This window comes from Dasypus novemcinctus, chromosome 13, assembly GCF_030445035.2.
Source record: "Dasypus novemcinctus isolate mDasNov1 chromosome 13, mDasNov1.1.hap2, whole genome shotgun sequence".
NCBI classification, from domain to species: domain Eukaryota; kingdom Metazoa; phylum Chordata; class Mammalia; order Cingulata; family Dasypodidae; genus Dasypus; species Dasypus novemcinctus.
Window position 1 is genome coordinate 51129829 of NC_080685.1, and position 19538 is coordinate 51149366.

Here is a 19538-nt window from a genome sequence, read left to right on the forward strand (position 1 = left end):
GGAAGTGAACCCAATGAATTTTAACTTAAGGGTGCTGTAAATCCACGATTTGGGGAGTCTGTTAAGAGTTATTTCTTTATGCAGCAGTAACTGATTTTGTATTACTTGTCTAGCACTGTGCTAGCTGAGTATACACAGTCACTGTGCTTATGCAGTTTACGGTTAGACATTAATATAAACAATTATATAAATAAATATGCAATTAGACATTTCAGTGATAAGCACTGAAAGAAAAAAATATCCAGGGTGTTATGAGAGAGAATAATAACAGGTATTATCTGAATTAGATGGGGTGAGGAGGTGCTATTTAGTTAAGGACTGAAGGACGTTAAGAGCTGGTCATATAGAAAATGGGGCAGAGCTGGGAGAAGAAAATTCCAGGCAAAAGAAGCATCTCATGCAAAGGTCCTGTGACTGAGAATAGTTTATGAATCCCCCAAAGAGAGAGATTATGTTTGTAAACTACTCTATTCCTCTGGGTGTGATGCCCTTGATTGCATTAAATTCAGGTGAGATGTCTTTGATTAAAATTAGGGCTTTGATTCAATCACTTTAGTAAGGTGTGATTCAAATTGAGTCCCTGCTCCTTTTTTAGGTTGATATAAACAGACACTCACTTAAGAAAATACATGGGAAGAGAGAGCTCTGTCATTTTTGATCCTGGGGACCCCAGGGAGAGACGAGCCATTTGTCTGATAATTTGCAGCTGATCTTTGGAAGAGACCAGAACAGCTGAGACTGATATAGAAAGCCCAGAAAGAAATGAACCCTGTGCCAGGAGAGAGAGGAAGCCCTGAGAGACAAGCCCTGTGCCAGCCTATAGCTGAGGGAGAGGAAGCCGAGAGGGGAAGGTGGAACCCTCACAGAGATCAGTGATCCTCTTGCACATGGCAACTGACTTTGGTGAGAAAGCAACCTTGAGTTGGACACTTTAGGGCACTTTTACCCCAAATAAATACGCTTTATAAAGCCAACTGATTTCTGGTACTTTGCATCAGCACCCTTTTGGCTGACTTAAACAGGTCCTGAGAGGGAAAAGAGCTTGGTGCATTCAATGGACTGACAGGCCCGTGTGGCCATATTATGGTAATGAGGAAAGAGTAGAACACAGTAAATTAGAGGGTTAGGATGAGTCCAGATATTGCAGGGCCTTGGAAGTCACGGTTCAGTTCTGATTTTATTCTAAAGGCAATGGGACGCCTCTGAAGTGTTATTTTAAACAGCAGATTGACACGATTGGTTTACATCTGCATTAGTGGGCAGAAATACAGTATCATCATGCTTCTCCCACAGTGAAGTCAGCAGTGGAGCAACAGTGGCTGCAGAATGTTGTCAGGGATGGAGCACATAGCATCACTGAGTGAGGTTGCAGAAAGATCTTAATTTCCACCGTGTTCCTGACATGGAATCCTCTTGCATTCATTAGTTCATCCAACACATACTTGTTCCGTTTTTACCCACTGATGGTGAACAAGAGAGACAAGGTGTGCCACAAATAATTTGTTAACACAGTAGCATTCCTGTCCTTCTGTCCTCTTCCCTGTCCTCCAGAAGCATAAACTCTAGTACAATTCTTAGATGGCGTTGTAAGTGTGATTCCAGTTGGATTTCACCAATGAGCAGTACTTGCATGAGATTTAGAAGTTGGAAGAGAAGGAGAAGTTATTGTTCTTCACAATAGCTACCAAAAGGTATGTGCAAGACAGCAGAAGCAGTGTGGGGTTCTTCATAGCTTTTGGGATCCTCCTATGAATCATCATTGACTTCATTGCTGCTGCCAGCTAAAATTATTGGTTGTAGCATGAGCCCTGCCTTTCAAAATTTCCTAAAATTTGTGTTCCTCTTGACCTGTTTGACCAGGCTTTTCTGACCTTTTTAGAGTGGCTTCTGATTTCCTGACCAGACCCTAATTGATATTTGTGGGGTAGAAAAAAAAGGTACTAGACCTGAGATCCCAAAAATACTGTTGCGTGGAGTATCAGGGTCAAAAGACATGTTTTTCCCTACTGCTATTGTCATTCATATCTTCTTGATTTCTTCTTCATTCTTGTGTGACTTGGAGAAACGAGAGGTATGCCTGGAATAGGTACCCAATTGCTTATCTCTCAACTCATCCTTTTATACTAGAAAAGGGTATATGGGAGTCTAATATGATCAAAGTGAAGCATAAAGTAAGTTGTAGCCATCTACTTACTAAAATGTGACTAACAACCTCCAATAGCTTGCAAATTTCCCTAAGTCAATCAGATCTTGTGAGGAGGGAGTAGAGAAGAGTCATATAAAAAAAGTAATGGAAAGAGAACACACTTTGGAAATCAGACAGACTTTGGTTTGAATGAATCCTGGTTCCATGATGTACAAGGGTTACTTTATTTCTCTAAGTCCAATTATTCATCCATGAAGCTAATAAAATACATTTAGTAGGATTATTGTCCATAATAATAATGACAATGATAAATAATAATTACAGCTAACAATTGCAGAGCACTTACTACATGGCAGACACTATTCTAAGTGCCTCACATGAGTTAACTCATTCAATTAATCCCCATTGTAGTGCTAGAGACAACAGATGTAAAGACTGTAGCAGGCCTGATAAGGTGGCAACTTATATGGGTTTCTGACACCTACCCCGAATCAACTACCAGAAACAAGACATAACTTGATGGGCCTAAGAAGCTGACATAAATCTGAGAAAACAGAGGTGGGTGGTGGTTGGGTCTTGGTGTGTGGGTGTGGGCGTACGTATACTATAGCTCAGGGTGAATGAATCCCAGATGTCAGTTGGCAGATTGGGCAAGAGCTTTACGGTTCGGTACTTTTCTTTCCCACACTGCACAGTTGCCACTTTGAGGCCAACTCAGCACCATCAGGAGACTTTGGGGAAAATATCAATGGTGAAAACCAGCTGAAGTGGAAAGAGTTAACAACGGGTAAAGACAAATGATTCCAACTGAGGAAAACATCTCTTGGTTGACACCAGTGCCAGGCAGAGCATCAGGAAGGTTCACTTGGCAATGTAGGTCTCAAATACAGTATTGTTAAGCCCACATTGTAATGCCAGAGACTTTTCACCTAAGGAGTATACCACTTCCAACTTTCTAAATTCACCAGGAATGGAAGAAGTTATTCCTGGACATCTAGACTTTAGCCACCTTCACCTTTTCCCTCCCATCCCCCACACTGAATACATATTTTCATCTACCATGGTGGATCTAGGAGAACATAAGCTTATGAGGAAAAATGATGAGGCATCTGAAGAACACAACTGCTCTAAAAGAAAGGCAATGCACTGCACAAACACTACCAAAGAAGAATGAACAGACCAGAGAGAATAAGAATTTAAAAGAGAATTAAAAACATCCTTGAAGAGATAAAGATGAATATGGATGACATTAATAAAGGACAAACAACTAAAGAACCTATTGGAAATATTGAATTTGAAAGATATAATAGTTGAAATAAACATTTCAATAGATATATTAAATAGTAGAAAGGACACAACCAAAGAACATATTACTAAGATCAAAGACTCCTGAAATCTGCAGAGGATCAGGAAGAGAAGAAAAGACAGAATATTTAAAAGAAAAGGGAAGAAGTATAGAGAGTAGAAATAGAAATGCCAGCATTCTTATGATTGAAGTCTCAAAAAAAAAAGTAAAGGAAGAAATATGTGAACAAATAAAGACTGAGAATTTCTCAGAATTAAAGAAAGAGAAAAGATAATAGACGGAAAGGGCTTATAAAGCATAACATAGGTGCTAGATTGGAAATAAAAGCCCTGCATTCATTTTAATGAAATTCAGTAACACAAAGAGAATGTTCTAAATCTTCTGGAGGGAAAAAGCAAATCGCCTAAAAAGGGTTGGGAAACAGATTGACCATTGACTTCTCAGTAATAGCTCTGGATCCAAGAAGACAAAAAGCAATGTTTGCAAAGTTTGAAAGGAAGATTGTGAAATTCAAAAATGTGTATCTAGCAAAACTATTTAAATATGAGGGCAAAGGAAACATAAGAGCCAACCACAGTCCAGAATTTAAATTCTAGGCTATACCAACGTAATGGAGCTAATTAGTAAGATTGGGGCGGCTCTACTAGGTACCTATATTGTTCATTGAAATAAACAGATATTGATACATTTTTTAAGAACTGAGAGGAAAAAGTAAATATAAGCATAGGTCTTGATAAGTTAGGGATAACTACCAGAAGAAAAAATAAGATGTTTAAATTTCTTACCAGCAGAAGAAAATTTGATCTAGCTAGTGGAAGGAAAGGAAAGGGGAAAATTTGATAAACAGAGAGCACAAAATAAGGTAGTATGGTCAGTCCTAGTATACTTGTAATTAAAATACATGTGATTGTGTTAACTAGTCCATTAAAAACAGAACTCAGAAATTAAAAATTCATAAATAAATTTTTTATAAGAAAAGATCTTAAAATAGGACATCTGAAAATAAAAAGATAAAAAGATATATCATACAAACATGAACCAAATAATTTTGGGTAGCAATTTTAATATTGAATAAAAGAGAATTCAAGTCAAAAGGCTAAAAAAGGTACATACTATACCACTAGGAATGAAAATAAAATAATTGTGGACATATATATAACTAACTGAGCTGCTTCAAAACAAATGAACAGATAAATACAGGATGAAATAGAGTTATCATTTATTGCATTTGGAAATTCTAACATAACTCTCTTAGAAACTATGTTAAGCAAAGATATAGCACATTTGAATAAGATAATTAAAAAGCTTTAATTAATAGATACATAAAGAAATTTATACCAAATTGAAAATGAATACACTTTTTTGTCAAACAAAAGCACCCTCAAAAAAAGCAGAACATCTATACCAGTTGTAAGAGAAACTCAATACTTTCCAAAATATCAACATTATACAGACTACAATCAAGGCATATTATTATTAATACAAAAGAATAGTGTTTCAGTTAACTATTTGCCATGGAACAAAACACCCCCCAAACAACAATAATTTATTATTTCTCATGATTCTCTGGGTTTGCTAAACTAAACGATGTTTTTTGGTTTTGTTTTTTGCTTGATGTGGTTTTGGCTGGGATTACTGGTGGCTGCATTTGGCTGTAAGTTCATCTGGGACTGGAGCGTTCACAACAGTCTTATTCATATGTCTGGGCCTTGATGCTGGCTGTCATTTGGGGCACCCTCATTCTTCTCTCTCTTTCCATGTGGTCTCTCACTACCTGGTCTGGGCTTCTTTTCATGAGGCTGGCTTTCAAGAAGGCAAAAGCAGAAACTGCCAGGCCTCTTAATGACTGGTCCCAGAATGTCTCTTCACCAAAGCATGTCACAAACCCAGGCCTTCATCAAACAGAGGGGAAAAAAGCTCTACCTCTTGATGAGAAGACCTGCACAAATGTACAGGGATGAGAGGAATTGTTGGTGACCACCTTAGGCATCAATCTACCCTAAATATCTTAAAATCTTTTGTTTAAGGGGAAATTATAAGGGAGATTATGAAATACTGTGAAATAAAAATCAAGACACAATTGGTGATAGCCAAATTTCTAGCAATGATTAGCTTGAAAAATATAGCTTTGAATGCAATTAATACAAAAGAGAGATTAAAAATAAATGGCTATGTGGGCGGTAGACTTGGCCTAGTGATTAAGGAGTCCGTCTACCACATGGGAGGTCTGCAGTTCAAACCCCAGGCCTCCTTGACCTGTGTGGAGCTGGCCCATGTGCAGTGCTGATGCGCGCAAGGAGTGCCGTGCCACGCAGGGGTGTCCCCGCATAGGGGAGCCCCACATGCAAGGAGTGCGCCCCGTAAGGAGAGCCGCCCAGCGTGAAAGAAAGTGCAGCCTGCCCAGGAATGGTGCTGCACACACGGATAGCTGACACAACAAGATGACTCAACAAAAAGAAACACAGATTCCTATGCCGCTGACAACAACAGAAGCGGACAAACGAAGAACACACAGCAAATAGACACAGAGAACAGACAACCAGGGTGGGGGGGGGAGGTGAGGGGAGAGAAATAAATAAATTAATTAAAAAAAAAAGGCTCTGTGGTCAATTCCAGAAAATAGAAGCAAGGAGCACCAAAGAAAGCAAAACAAACAAACAAACAAACAAAAAAACTTGTTAAGCATTCAGGTATCTCCTTTTGTATATTTCTTGTTCACACACCATCTCTATTTTTACATTGAGTTTCTTTTCTCTTTCATGCTCATTGCAGGATTTCCTTGTGTTTTAAGTCTTAGATATTAAGCCCTTGTTGCTTTTACACTTTGCAAATATCTTCTCTCATATAGTCACAGATTCCATATTTAGATTTAAAACCATCTGGAGTTCACTTTTTTTGTGACATGAGATAAAAATTCATTTTTATTTTTCTCCACCTATGAACCAGTTTCCCCAACAAAATCCATCTTTTCTCTCACTGAATTGCAGTGGCATATTTATCATATATCAAGTTTCCACATATATTTGGGCCTTTGTCTTTGCCATTTTTTCTGTTTTTTTTTTTCCATCTACTATCATTCTGGTACCACTACCACAAGTTTCATAATTATGGTGTTGTAGAATGTCTTAGAGTTAGTAGGGAAACCACCCCCTCTTCTTTTTCAAAATTGACTTAGCTATTTGGGAATATTTAGTCTCCCATATAAATTTTAGAAAAAAACATGACAAAAGGGGATACCTGAATTCCTAACAAATATTTGACGAGATATTCAATCTCACAAGAAATCATAAAAAAGAAAATTAATAGACAATGAAATATGACTTTCCATCCATAGGCTTGGCAAATATTAGAAAGGTGGATATTACTTAGTAGAGAGGAAGACATGGGATAAAATAGTCCTCAGCAATTGGTGGTGGTGTCAATGGATTCAGCCACTCAAGCGGCCTGCAAGTACTTAGGGTCATTACATGTGTATGATAAAGGATGTCAAAGAGCTCTGCCTAGGAGTGTGCTGGTCCCTTGCTCACCTATGGGCCTAATCATGAGGTCTGGTCTTCCTGTTTACTTGGCAGCTAGGCTTGGAATTCTCATCCAGGTTGTGAAGGTTCATAGCTGCTACTTGCATCATACACCCCTCTTTGCTCCTGCCAGCTCACCTCCGGAGCCCTGAGCCAAAGTCGGCTAAGTTCGCTTCCCTGCTAGGACCCTGGACCAATAAGAAGAAGTAGAAGTCCCTTCTCCTTACCACCCTGTGCTTTTAACCTCCACGTGACTAGCAAGCTATAGAAGCATACTTGAATCTTTTTACTATAGGCTTAGGGAAATTTCTGAAGGTCATTACAAAGCTAGAGGGACTACAATGAAAGAGAATTTGAATTTTCATCTAATGAGGGAAGATACTTAAAAAATTCTTACAACTTGTACAAGGAAGATTCTCTGATTTGATCCTGCACTCAGATTTGCTCCCAGGTATGATCCCCATCCCTTTAAGTGTCTATGACTGGCATTCCCACCCCTTCTCCTCAGAGACATTGCCTGCTTTGAATCCTCTCTGGTTCGAGAATTAGAGATGCAGGCGTGAGTGGGTCAGGTAGGGTGAGAGTGAGAGGAAAGTCTCTGGTTTGTTTTCCACCTATGGGGGCTGCCAGTCTACTTGCTCTCTTTTTATCAATTGGCTTAATTAGCAAGCTCATCTATTGAAAACAACAGAAAGGTCTATTTTTAAAATTCTCCTAATTAACAAGTTTCTGGTAGTGCCACAAAACATGATGGGGCCCATTATTATGTCCAGGGGTGTTGTCCCACATGCTTTTGTCACCCTTTGATGTTTGGTGGCATCACGAAAAGGTGGCACAAATGTTTAAAGGTTGCTCTTGTCACTCTTTCAGTTAGGATTCTCCCTATGACTGAGAGGCAGTGGTTAGATTGGGGGCAGGAATTGGGTTTCTGATTCCTCCTATCAGAGAACTAATCAAGAGAAGGAGCAGGACAGAGGGAGATGTGAAAATACAGCATAATTCTTATTGGAGAATAGTTGAAGCTTCTGTGAGACTTTGAGATTAAAAAAGTATTGTGTCCTAGCCTGAGACTGAGGGTCCCATCAGTCCAGAGCAAGAAATCTCAAGAGAGACATTGGATGTTAAACATTGACTTTGCACTTTTCCCTGCAGTCCCTGTCTCCATCCCTACCTTGTTTATCCTTTACAAAAATTCAATTACATTAAGTCTGTAGATGAATTAATTGAGGGAAATTAGATAAATTTAAAACAACTACATGTTCGAGGAGTGCATACTTTGTTGCCGGGGGTTATTCTAAGTATATAAAATGCTCTGCCTCATTTAATCCTTGCAGCCCCGAAGAGGTAGGTGCTATTATTATAGGCTAGGGAACTGCGGCGCAGAGGAGGTAAAGTGACCTGTGGGGTTTGCACAGCTAATGCATGGTGGAGCTGGGATTTGAACCAAGGCAGGTTAATTCCCTAGTTGCCCCCATAATTATTGTGCAGTGCTACCTCTCTACCCTCCCCATGCAGGACACACTATATTTTTACTATTTGTTTGTATCTTTACCATTTTCAGGAAAATTTTTAAAGTTTTTAAAATACAGTTCTGTGTAACTCTTATTACAGTTATTTCAGGGTATTTTAAGTTTTTTTGGTTGTGTGTATGATGACATTCTGAAAATTATATTTTCTAACTGGTAATTACTTATGAACTTTAAACTTACTGTCCTTCAGGGAAGCGGACTTGGCCCAGTGGTTAGGGTGTCCGTCTACCACATGGGAGGTCCATGGTTCAAACCCCGGACCTCCTTGACCTGTGTGGAGTTGGCCCATGAGCAGTGCTGATGCGTGCAAGGAGTGCTGTGCCATGCAGGGGTGTCCCTCATGTAGGGGAGCCCCATGCGCAAGGATTGCGCTCCGTAAGGAGAGCTGCCCAGCGCAAAAGAAAGTGCAGCCTGCCCAGGAATGACGCCGCACACACAGAGAACTGACACAACGAGATGACACAACAAAAAGAAACAGATTCCTAGTGCCGGTGGTAAGTATAGAAGCGGCCACAGAAGAGCACACAGCAAATGGATACAGAGAGCAGACAACTGGGGGTGGGGGGGAGGGGGAAAGGGAGAGAAATTAAAAAATAAAATAAAATAAAAAACAAAACAAAACTTACTGTCTTTCAAATCTATGAACAAAACTCCTTGTGAATTCAAAAGCCCATCAACTCTGCCTGACTCCAAAAAAAAGTGAGAGCATCAATCTCAGTCAATTCAGTCTCCTCCATGGCATTGTTCTGTGAGTGGAGACTGGGATGTGGGTGGAAGTGTCTGGAGGAGAGGCAGGAGAAGTTGCTGGAAAAGAGCCTTGAGTGTCATGCTAAGGAATTTGGACTAGTAACCAAACCTTTTGACAGTAGGTTTAAACAAGGAAGTGAGATAATTGGAGTTGCTTTTCTAAAACATCATTCTTGCAGCATTTTACAGTGCATCCTGGGCTTGGGAAGGCTGGTAGTAGGGAGACCAGTTGGGGTGCAGCTTCAATGTTTCAAGTGAGGGATAATACAAGTCTGATCTAAGGCAATATTTATAGGAAGAATGGGTGCATGGATGTGAGAAACGTGTCTCAGGTAAAAACAAATGTCATGGGTGAGCAGTTAAATGTTGGGGGAGAGGAAGAGAGAGGAGTTCAAGTTGTTAACAGTGACCTCAGGAGAAACAGGTTGGATTGGGAATGGAGGATGGGGGCGGGCAGGAAGTGGCAGGGAAATCATGTTTGGGGTTGGTCTGGTGTAGGTGGAACAACCAGAATGATTGTCATAGAAATTCCAAAGCATGATAGAAAAACTAATCAATTGAAAAGTAGAGCTTTCCAATAAGCTGGAGAATATGTCTGTTTGGGAGAATGACTGGGATTGGAGTTGTGCACTTGTAAGTTATTCGTGTAGAAATACTATTTAAGACCAGAGGAAAGGATGAAGTCACTGCTGGTTGGCCTAGCCCAGATAGAGTTGCCCATTTTAGCTAAAAACAACTAACCAACTAATCAAATAAATGACAATGATAGTAACAAAGAGGACTCTCAGTAAATTTGAATTTCAAATAAACAACCAATAATTTCCCAGTATGTCCCATGCAGTATTTGGGACATGCTTATACTTAAAATTACACATTGTTTATCTGAAATTTAAATTCAACCGGGTGCTGTTGACACAGTGGAGGGCAGTGCAGCCTGGCAACCTGGAGTACCCATGCCTCATGCTGGGGCAGCTGCTACCCATCTCCAGCTGATTGGGTTTGCAGAGATACCCTGGGGGTGTCCAATCTTCTGTTTAAAAAAAATAGAACTTTTAAATACTTTTTATTGAAGTTCATCATTCATCTATGAACACCCATACACAATAAGTGTATGGAATAAATTGTGAACTTACAAAACAAACATGCATATGATCATACAAGGCTCCCATACCTTACCCCACCACCACCACCTTGCATTGTTGTGAAAAAATTGTTGCAAACTATGAAAGAGCACCGTCAAAACATTACTACTAGGTATAGATGGTATCTTACATGGGTGTATTTTCCCCCAACCTACCCGGTTAATGACACCCTGTATTAGTATCATATACTTGTTAGTTAATGAGAGAATGTTTCCATGTTTTGGCGTAATGAAAATGTTTTAAACTGATTGAGGTGAGCACAACTATGATGAACATGAGTGCACTGAGTGTGCACTTTGAATGGATTGTACAAGGCCTGGGACTGTAGAACACAATGAATCCTGTGGTGGAAGATGGACTGTGGTTAACAGACAATTTCTATCTTTAATGAGGAATCTGCAATGTTAGAAGTGGACAACCAGTTAAGAGAAAAACATTGTGAGGTATCAACAAAAGGGTCTGTGGGTTCCAGAAAGCATGTGTTCCATCAAACTGCAAACCTCTGATGGGTACCCTAGAGAGTGGGTGGGGCAGGATTTTTAACCCATAAATCTCTGAGGTCAAAGTTATGGTGCTTTGCAATGTCAGGGTAAACAGTACCTGGGTTAGGGGAGGGGGGATTTCCTCATGCAGAAGGTAAGATGTGGAAGGGATCCCTCTGGCCACGACTCAGGGTCTCCCCCTCAGCGCCTGAGCACGCCCCCTCCCCCCCAAGTGGGCAGCTGGTCATGCCCACGGGCTGACCCCCGCGCTGACCTGCTCTAGCAGGGCCTGAGAACGACCAGCCTGAACCAGCAGCCTCTTCAGTGGCCCAGCGACAGCAACTGGGCCTTTGAAGGCTTTCATCAGAAAATTGTGGGCGGAAACTTCCAGGGGTTTGCTTTGAGCTTCTTGAGGCTTCTCAACTTCAGATGCAAAGTGAGTGGGTGTCTCTCTGAGAAGCAGAAAGAGAAAGAAAGAAGAAAACGAGCGAGAGGTGTTTCCCTTGGCTGTGGAAACTCTATAAAGAGGGCTCAGCCTTGGCCTCTCTCGAGCAGTCCGCGCGAGCAGCACCCTCCCCTGACACCTCGGCCTCCGCGGGATTGGGACAAAGGGAAATCCATTTCCCAGGGCTGACCTACTGGCGGCTATGCAGCGGCCCTTAAATTACCCATATCCCCAAATCTTCTGGGTCGACAGCAGCGCCAGCTCTCCCTGGGCGCCCCCAGGGCCCGTTCTCCCCTGCCCGGCCTCCGGACCCGGAAGGCCTGGCCAAAGGAGGCCGCCGCCGCCGCCGCCGCCGCCGCCGCCGCCGCCTCCACTGCCCCCGCCCCCGCCGAAGAGGGACCACAGCACAGGCCTCTGCCTCCTCATGATGTTTTTCATGGTGCTGGTGGCCCTGGTAGGACTGGGACTGGGGATGTTTCAGATCTTCCACCTGCAGAAGGAGCTGGCCGAGCTCCGAGAGGTAAGGCGGGCTGTGCGGGGCGTGCACGGCGCGGGCGGGCGCGCAAGGGGCTGTCAGAAGTGGATTGTTGTAGTCATTCCGTTCTACAGGTAGAGAAATGGGGGCACATAAGAGAAATGGAGGCACAGAAGAGTGAAAGGAATTTTTCCTCTCGTGTGAAGGATCCAGGCCGAATTAGGACTGGCATTTGCTGTTCTTCCTGTCTTAGTTGGCTCATCGGCCTGAGGAATCATTAAACTGCCGCAGACCTAGAGGTTCAAGAAAGAAAAAGAACTTTGAGTCTTGCTTAGGAGTGGATTTGTTCAAATGTCAAACCAAATCTCCCTGAAAATTCTTAAAAAAGATAGGTACTATTCCCAATCATAGAACCGAGGTGCAGAGAGGCACAATTGCTTGGCCAGAGGTGGGGTACTGAGGTATTTGGAGTCTCTTTCTAGGGCTTGGTTTAACAATCTTGTCTCATTTGTTGAAAGGACTCCCTGTTTATTTTGCATCTTTTCTCTTTTTCTTTTTCCAGTCCACCAGCCAAAGGGATTTAGAATCATCTTTGGAGAAGCAAATAGGTGAGTCCTTTTATGCGTGTACATTAAGTTCTGAGAGATAATCTTCAGCATCAAAGCATAGTGGGTTGCCTTGAATGTTGTTCCCATTCTTGGACATTTGAATATTATGAAAGGAATTCTGGCTAATTCTAAACCTCTGGTCCCTATGATAACTTTGACTGCTTTAAAATATCAAGTGAATTTTGTTGTTTAAAATCAGTGTAGCTGAGCACTGCATACAATTCAAATTAATTTCCCTTTGATTTTGCATGGACACGTGGAACTCTGGACTTTTGTCCCTTGAGCAGCTGCCTCCAGGCCTGTGCCCATCCTCAGGATTCCTAGTTCAGATGCATAGGGTGGTAGCAGTAAATCCTAGGGAGACGGGGGGAAATGGAGGCAGAGAGGGATGATTCGGGGAAATATCCTATCCAAAAAAGAGATTATTCAAGAGTCGAACTTTATTTTTAAAGTACTTAATAACATATAACTAAGCTTTTTAAAAAGTGGACAATCATTTGTCCACATTAAGACAGTTTTTTGCAGTCACTAAAAAGTTTGGTGAATATATTATGCACAGGATAGTCCTGCTTTGTCCACAAAGGCAGTCATGTGCTGCCTTTGGTAATAAAGGATAATCCTTTGTATGAAACCCAGAACAGGGTGGAGGTGAAGATCCTGAGCAGTGACCTCCTGAGGTCACAGGACATAGTTTTGGAAGCTGATGACCCATCAATTTTACATTTTGCTTAGTTAAGGATTTGCCTTAAACTAAAATTCATTGAACTTTAGATTTGATTAGAGTTATAAAGGAAAATAGAGCTAGTCATCTCATTTCTCAGAAGAGAAACAAAATCCCAGACCAATTGTGTGATTTGCTCAAGACCAGTGGTGTGGAACGGAGACTAGAAGGGAACAGGCGGCTGATGACTGGTCACCAATAGGCTTTCCAGTCCATTGACCTGATGCCTCATGAAACAGGGAAAATCCTGTCTCTCTGTGATGCCCATGGAATGAGAAATAAGGATGAAAAGCAAAATGCCCCTGCAAAGAAAATAGGCAAATCTCATCTTTAGAACTGGGGAGAAAAGAGAAGGCAACACTGGCCATCCACTAAGTGGACTTGTGCTGGTTTCTCAGGATTTTCCTACCGTAGGTAACCCTGGAGCGTTAGCTCTTGTAGAAGTCAATGCTAAAATGCTCTGGTCCCCAGTTCTGGGTCAGAGACCCTAAGTGTTAGGAAGTCCAGAGGTAACAAGCAGAGTGGAAATATTCATTAGAAAAATGAAGCCCTTAGAGGACTTCTAAAATGAAATAGCTTTGAAAATCAATGGAATGTGACAGATGAAACAGGCACTTTATTGCAAATCTTTCACCTGCTCTCTGGAGTCAATTTAGTGATTAAAAGTCAAATGAAAAGATAATCTAGCCCTAGTATGGTAATCAAGTATCTTCTTTAGAACAACCTAGAAGGACCCAAAATTGGTGAATTATCACATGGGAACCAAAGTTTGTAAGTTTACTAGTAAGATAAGAAATGAAAATTAAAACAAGGGGATGCCATTTTCACCCATCAAAATAGGTAAAGGTAAAAAAAAAAAATCCAAAATACCCAAGTTGGCAAAACTGTAAGAGTAAAGGTCAGTTGTTGACAGCCAGTAGGAATGTAACTTGCTATAACTTTTCTGAAGAGCAGTTTGGAGACACATATCAAAAGTTAAAAAATATTAATTTGCCTTGAAATTCCATCACTAGGAATTTATCCTAAGAAAACAATCAGATATGTGTCCAAAGATTTACATATAAGGATGTTCATCACTTCCTTATGAGGTTATTTATAATAATTCCAAAGAAAATTAAAGGCATTATAATAAGAGGTTAGTTAAATACATTATGGTGCATTCAGATGAAAGCATAATATGCAGCAAATAAAAACCATATATGGGGAAGCGGACTTGGCCCAGTGGTTAGGGCGTCCGTCTACCACATGGGAGGTCCGCGGTTCAAACCCCAGGCCTCCTTGACCCGTGTGGAGCTGGCCCGTGTGCAGTGCTGATGCCCACAAGGAGTGCCATGCTACAGGGGTGTCCCCTGTGTAGGGGAGCCCCATGTGCAAGGAGTGTGCTCCGTAAGGAGAGCCGCCCAGCGCGAAAGAAAGTGCAGCCTGCCCAAGAATGGCGCCACACACATGGAGAGCTGACACAAGATGACGCGACCAAAAAAGAAACACAGATTCCCGTGCCGCTGACAACAACAGAAGCGGACAAAGAACACACAGCAAATAGACACAGAGAACAGACAAATGGGGGGGGGGAGGGGGAAGGGGAGAGAAATAAATAAATAAATAAATCTTTAAAAAAAACAACCATATATGAGAAGTACATTTAATGCCATGTGGATTGCTCAATGTGTAGTGACTCTATAAATATATATGTATGTTTTTAAGTTTGTACAAAAGATCTGTATGGACTTCCCATCAACCTGTTAAATAGTGATTTCCTCTGGGAGATACTGTTATAGATTATTTAAACTTTCTTTTTTGCTTCTTTTTGTATTTCTTGTGTTTTCCAGAGTTAACTCATTAACTCATTTATTCCTTCCCAAATATGTCTGGAGTTCCTTCTATGTGCTAGGCTGGGTGCTGCATGCTGGGGTGATGGCTGAGATCAAAAGAGACAACGGGCCTGCCCCCAGAGAGCTTTTAGCACAGTGGAGAAGATAAAGAAAGCAAGTAAACAAACGTCTAACATAATTTCACATTTTACTAGGTGCCACCTAAGATAGGAAAGACCCTTCTAAGGAGGTGTTGTTCGTAGAGCCACCTGAGGGATCAGGAGCTCACGACGTGAGTTGTGTGTATGTGTGTGGGGTGAGGCAGAGAGAGCATTCCAGCAATGGGAGTGGTATGTGCAAGATCCTGGACCAGGAAACAGTCATCAGGAAAGTCTAGGATATATTTCCAATTTATTTATTCCTGTATGTATCCAGGAGAAATTTTTGAGTACTTTCTGTGAGAGTAATATTGTGCAAGGCTGTATGAGAGATAAAGATATGCAACATGTGGTCTCTGCTCCATTTCCGGTTTGTACGTGACTGAATGCCAGATCATGGTTTGCAGTATAGGAATGAAGAGGTTTTGCCTTTCCTGTTCATTAAAACCTCATTTGTGGTGGGCAATCTTGTGTCACTAGAGAGGTAATGATTGCTCAGTTAATGTTCTTAGTTGGTTGTGCCATTCTCACGTCATATATGTTTCACAATTTAATTATAGTGAGTCTGATGTGGATGAGCATCTTTCTATGAGTCTTTCTTGAATGTCTTGGTTAGTTGAATTTATTAGCTAAGAGGTAACTCTACCCTGTTTGAGAATTTGAAGTCAGAGAAATATTGTCTGTTTGGAGAATTACTGTGGTGTTTTCTTTTTTAGCTTCAGTTTGGCAAATACTGGTCACATGTCCTGTGTTAAAAATTTGACAAAGAGATCTGTTTGGGAGGATTTTCCAGGCAGTGGGAACTGCATAAGCTAAGCACAGAGGCAGAGATGCTGGAGTCTGTTCAGGTCAAATGAGAACTCTTGTTACATGATAGTGCCCAGTGTATGAGTAGAAAAAATAGGCCTGGACAGACAGGCAGAGATGGTGGGATGGTAGGATGGTGGGAAACTTGTATACATTTGTATTTTCAGTCAAGAGCCATTTTAGTTATGGAGTGATTTGATTAGAACTTTGCTTTAGGATAACTAATTTGGAGGCGATTGTAGAAACCACTGGGTGAAGACTTGGTGGCCCAGGAATGAATTAGCAGGCTTCTGCAGCCTCTGTCCTGCAGAGCCCCATGGCTGGCAGAGGTAGGGTGGAAAGGGTGGTGGGTTTGGAGTGGGGAAACCTGAGCGTCGGTCCTGTCTCTGACACTAGGTAGCTGGGTCTTCATGGACTAATCACCTAACTTCTAAACTCATTTCACCATCAATAATTCCTGCAGGAGGGTCATGGTGAGTGCTAAGTGCAGTACCTGATAGGACAACTCTTTGCAAATCAACCTTCATATTAATTACATTTTATTATAACATAATCAATATTTGTCCCCAGGTCTGCCTTAATTTGGCTTATTTTTACCTCTCTGTTTCTGATTATAGGCTGTGATGAGTCCTCCAGTTTGGAATTGCATGATTAGCAAATGTTAGACTGCTGCAGTTTATGCTTTTAAAATCTCTTTTATTAAATGCCTCGTTTTTCACATATCTCTTTCATTTTTCTATGACACAGGTCACCCCAGTCCACCTGCTGAAAAAAGGGAGCTGAAGAAAGTAGCTCATTTAACAGGTATGTATCTGAAATGGCAGAGCCTGTGCAGGTGGGGTTTGGGGAAAGCCTTTGACAGAAAGCAGAATTCATTCCCACGCGCTGAGGGAGTTGTTGCTTTCCTGGGGTAATATCTGGAACCCCCAAGTAGTTGTGCCTTTCTAGTCAGGGCCATCTCTTACACATGGAGGGAGCACCCTCTCTGGGTGAGGCCCTGTTCTAAACTCTGGAGAGCCAGAGCTGATGACAGTGTGAGCCCTGTCCCCAGGGAGCTCCCTCTTTTCAGTCATTTCTAAGACCCTGAGGGGATTTGGGACCCAGGTCCTAGAGGTGAGAGCTGGCAAGGTGGGGGAAGAATGACTTATTTCAGTTTTCTAGGAGAACTTCCCTCTGCTTTGTCCAACAGTAGAAATGGGAGTGAGAAGGACCACTTTGGGTCCTGGCACTTGTGAACCTTCAGCATGTGATTGTGTAGTGAGTGAAATGATTTGCTAGCAATATGGCATAGGCATGTGCAGTGTAAAGTATTTGGGCCACCACAGAAAGTGGTGGGCCACCATCCCTGGAATTATTTAGATAGAGGCTGTAGAATGATCCAGTTAAGTCAATAGACATTTATTGAGCACCTGTGGTGTGCCAAGCCTTGGGAACATGGAGATGAATGCAATGCATAGTTCCTGCCTTCAAGGAGCTTAAAATCTAACTGGAAAGGACAGACATGTAAGCAATAAATTTCAGAATTGGAGCAAGTACTCTGATAAAGGTAATAATTCTGTGGGGATATAAAGGAAAAGGGATTTTACTCCAAACTGTGGGGCTGAAGAAACTGAGTAGAGTGAGAAGTTGGGCCAGGTGACCCCTAAGGCCCTTTCCATGTTTTGGACTCTAGAATTCATTGGCCCTGGCTTTTCCTCTCATGTAGGGACCTCAAAACCTAGCAAGTTCAGTGCTAGTGCTGAGAATCATGAAATGTTTGTTCCATAGAGCTAAAATCATCTTCGGAATTTCTCCTTGGGATTAGTTAGCGGTATATATTATTGTCCCTAACTGTATGGATGATAAAATTGAGGCAGAGAGTGGTGAGACAATTTGATAGAGGTTTTGAGGGAATTTGGTCATGGATCCTGTTCTGACCTTTTAGCCAGTTCTACAAGTGCTATGTTGTTCTGGGTGAAGCATTGGCTCAAGGAAAGATCCACGATTTTGCCATGGATGCTTATTTTGTTGGATTTATAAGCATTTCTGACTGAAATTTCCTCTCTAATTTGATTTCAGGCAACCCCAACTCAAGGTCCATCCCTCTGGAATGGGAAGACACCTATGGAATTGCCCTGGTCTCTGGGGTGAAGTATAAGAAGGGTGGCCTTATGATCAATGACACTGGGCTGTACTTTGTGTATTCCAAAGTGTATTTCCGTGGCCAGTCCTGCAACAACAAGCCCCTGAGCCACAAGGTCTACATGAGGCACTCTAGGTATCCCCAGGACTTGGTGCTGATGGAGGGGAAGATGATGGACTACTGCACTACCGGCCAGATGTGGGCCCGCAGCAGCTACCTGGGTGCAGTGTTCAATCTCACCACGGCTGACCATCTATACGTCAATGTATCTGAGCTCTCTCTGGTCAGTTTTGAGGAATCTAAGACATTTTTTGGCTTATATAAGCTCTAAGAAAAGCATTTTGGGATGCTCTCCATTTTGGTTTCTTGTTACAGGCACTGAAAATGTGTCTTGCATGAGGGTCTTCTTAAGTGCACTTGAAGTCAAGTAAGAAGATGTGAACCAAGAGGATTTAAGACCACAGGGTCCAGCATGTCTGCAGTTCCTCATCTCACTAAAGTCTAGGAGCTAGACAGGAGGAATATGACTGAAAGACATAAAACTCTGGGCTGCTGCAGGAAGATACTGAGGCAGGGAAAAGACGCTACCAGGGTGGTTCTGCATTCATCCTAAGTGGCTATGAACATTTTGGCGCTTTGAAAAGGACACCTTTTAACTCACTTCTTGGAGTGGGTGTACTTGCTACCTCAGGAGAACCTGCCTTTCAAATGTGTGGTTGTGGCATGAGTATACAAGGGATGGAAAAAGACCCCTTTGGCAGCATCTTTACTTCTAAAAGCATTGCCTGAGCCACCAGGTGATGCTAACAGAGAAGCAAGGGGCTCTTTTGGGGACTTATCCATTTCCTAAATGGCATGTGCCTCTCCAGTGCAATTGTAGGTGTGTAGTGTGAGTGTATGCAGAGCCCCAAAGTGAGTAAAGTAATATGTTGCCCTTTATTATCTCAGGGTAAATTAACTCTTTTTACCCTGTGTGTGTGTGTGTGTGTGTGTGTGTTACTAGAAGAGTCACACAAATTGAGAGAACTTGGAAATTGTGAAGAACAGTTTAGGAAAATATGGTTGCGTTTGGTGGTAGATTTTCAAACTTTCTTGAAAGCCAACTCTAATAGTCCTCAAAAATCTTTGATTGTCAGGTACTGATGCTGTTTTCCTATAATTATAACCATATTTATATATATTTTGTACATTTTAGTGTAAAGAGTACATGTAATAAATACTATTTTGTAGGATACAGATAAACATTATTAATATACTTTTGGGAAACCATTAAGATTTGGAGTTTTCCTTTATTATTTCTTTTCTCCATGGCTGCTTCATTCATTATGACTTAGGGCCACTCTAAGACGAGTTTATTGGAATGGGAAGAACTGTAAAGCAAATCTTTCATCTTTGCCATGTCTTCCTCTCCTGTCTGCCTCATCTTCCCTCTCATTATCCAGAGTTTCCAATACAAATATTGCTAGTGTTAAGCCCACCCACCTTTCTATAGAGTTGATGACAATTTGTCTTTCATAGAGG

At 41.6% G+C, this 19538-nt stretch overlaps 1 protein-coding gene across 1 annotated transcript; it reads left to right on the top strand.

Moving 5' to 3' along the window:
* Positions 1 to 11407: 11407 nt before the first annotated feature.
* FASLG (Fas ligand) lies at positions 11408 to 19290 on the top strand. Its single transcript, XM_004466841.4, has 4 exons — positions 11408 to 11835; positions 12353 to 12398; positions 16643 to 16699; positions 17954 to 19290. The coding sequence occupies exons 1-4, from the start codon at positions 11518 to 11520 to the stop codon at positions 18346 to 18348; spliced, it is 816 nt and encodes a 271-aa protein (XP_004466898.1). The 5' UTR covers positions 11408 to 11517; the 3' UTR covers positions 18349 to 19290.
* The last annotated feature ends 248 nt before the right edge of the window (positions 19291 to 19538 follow it).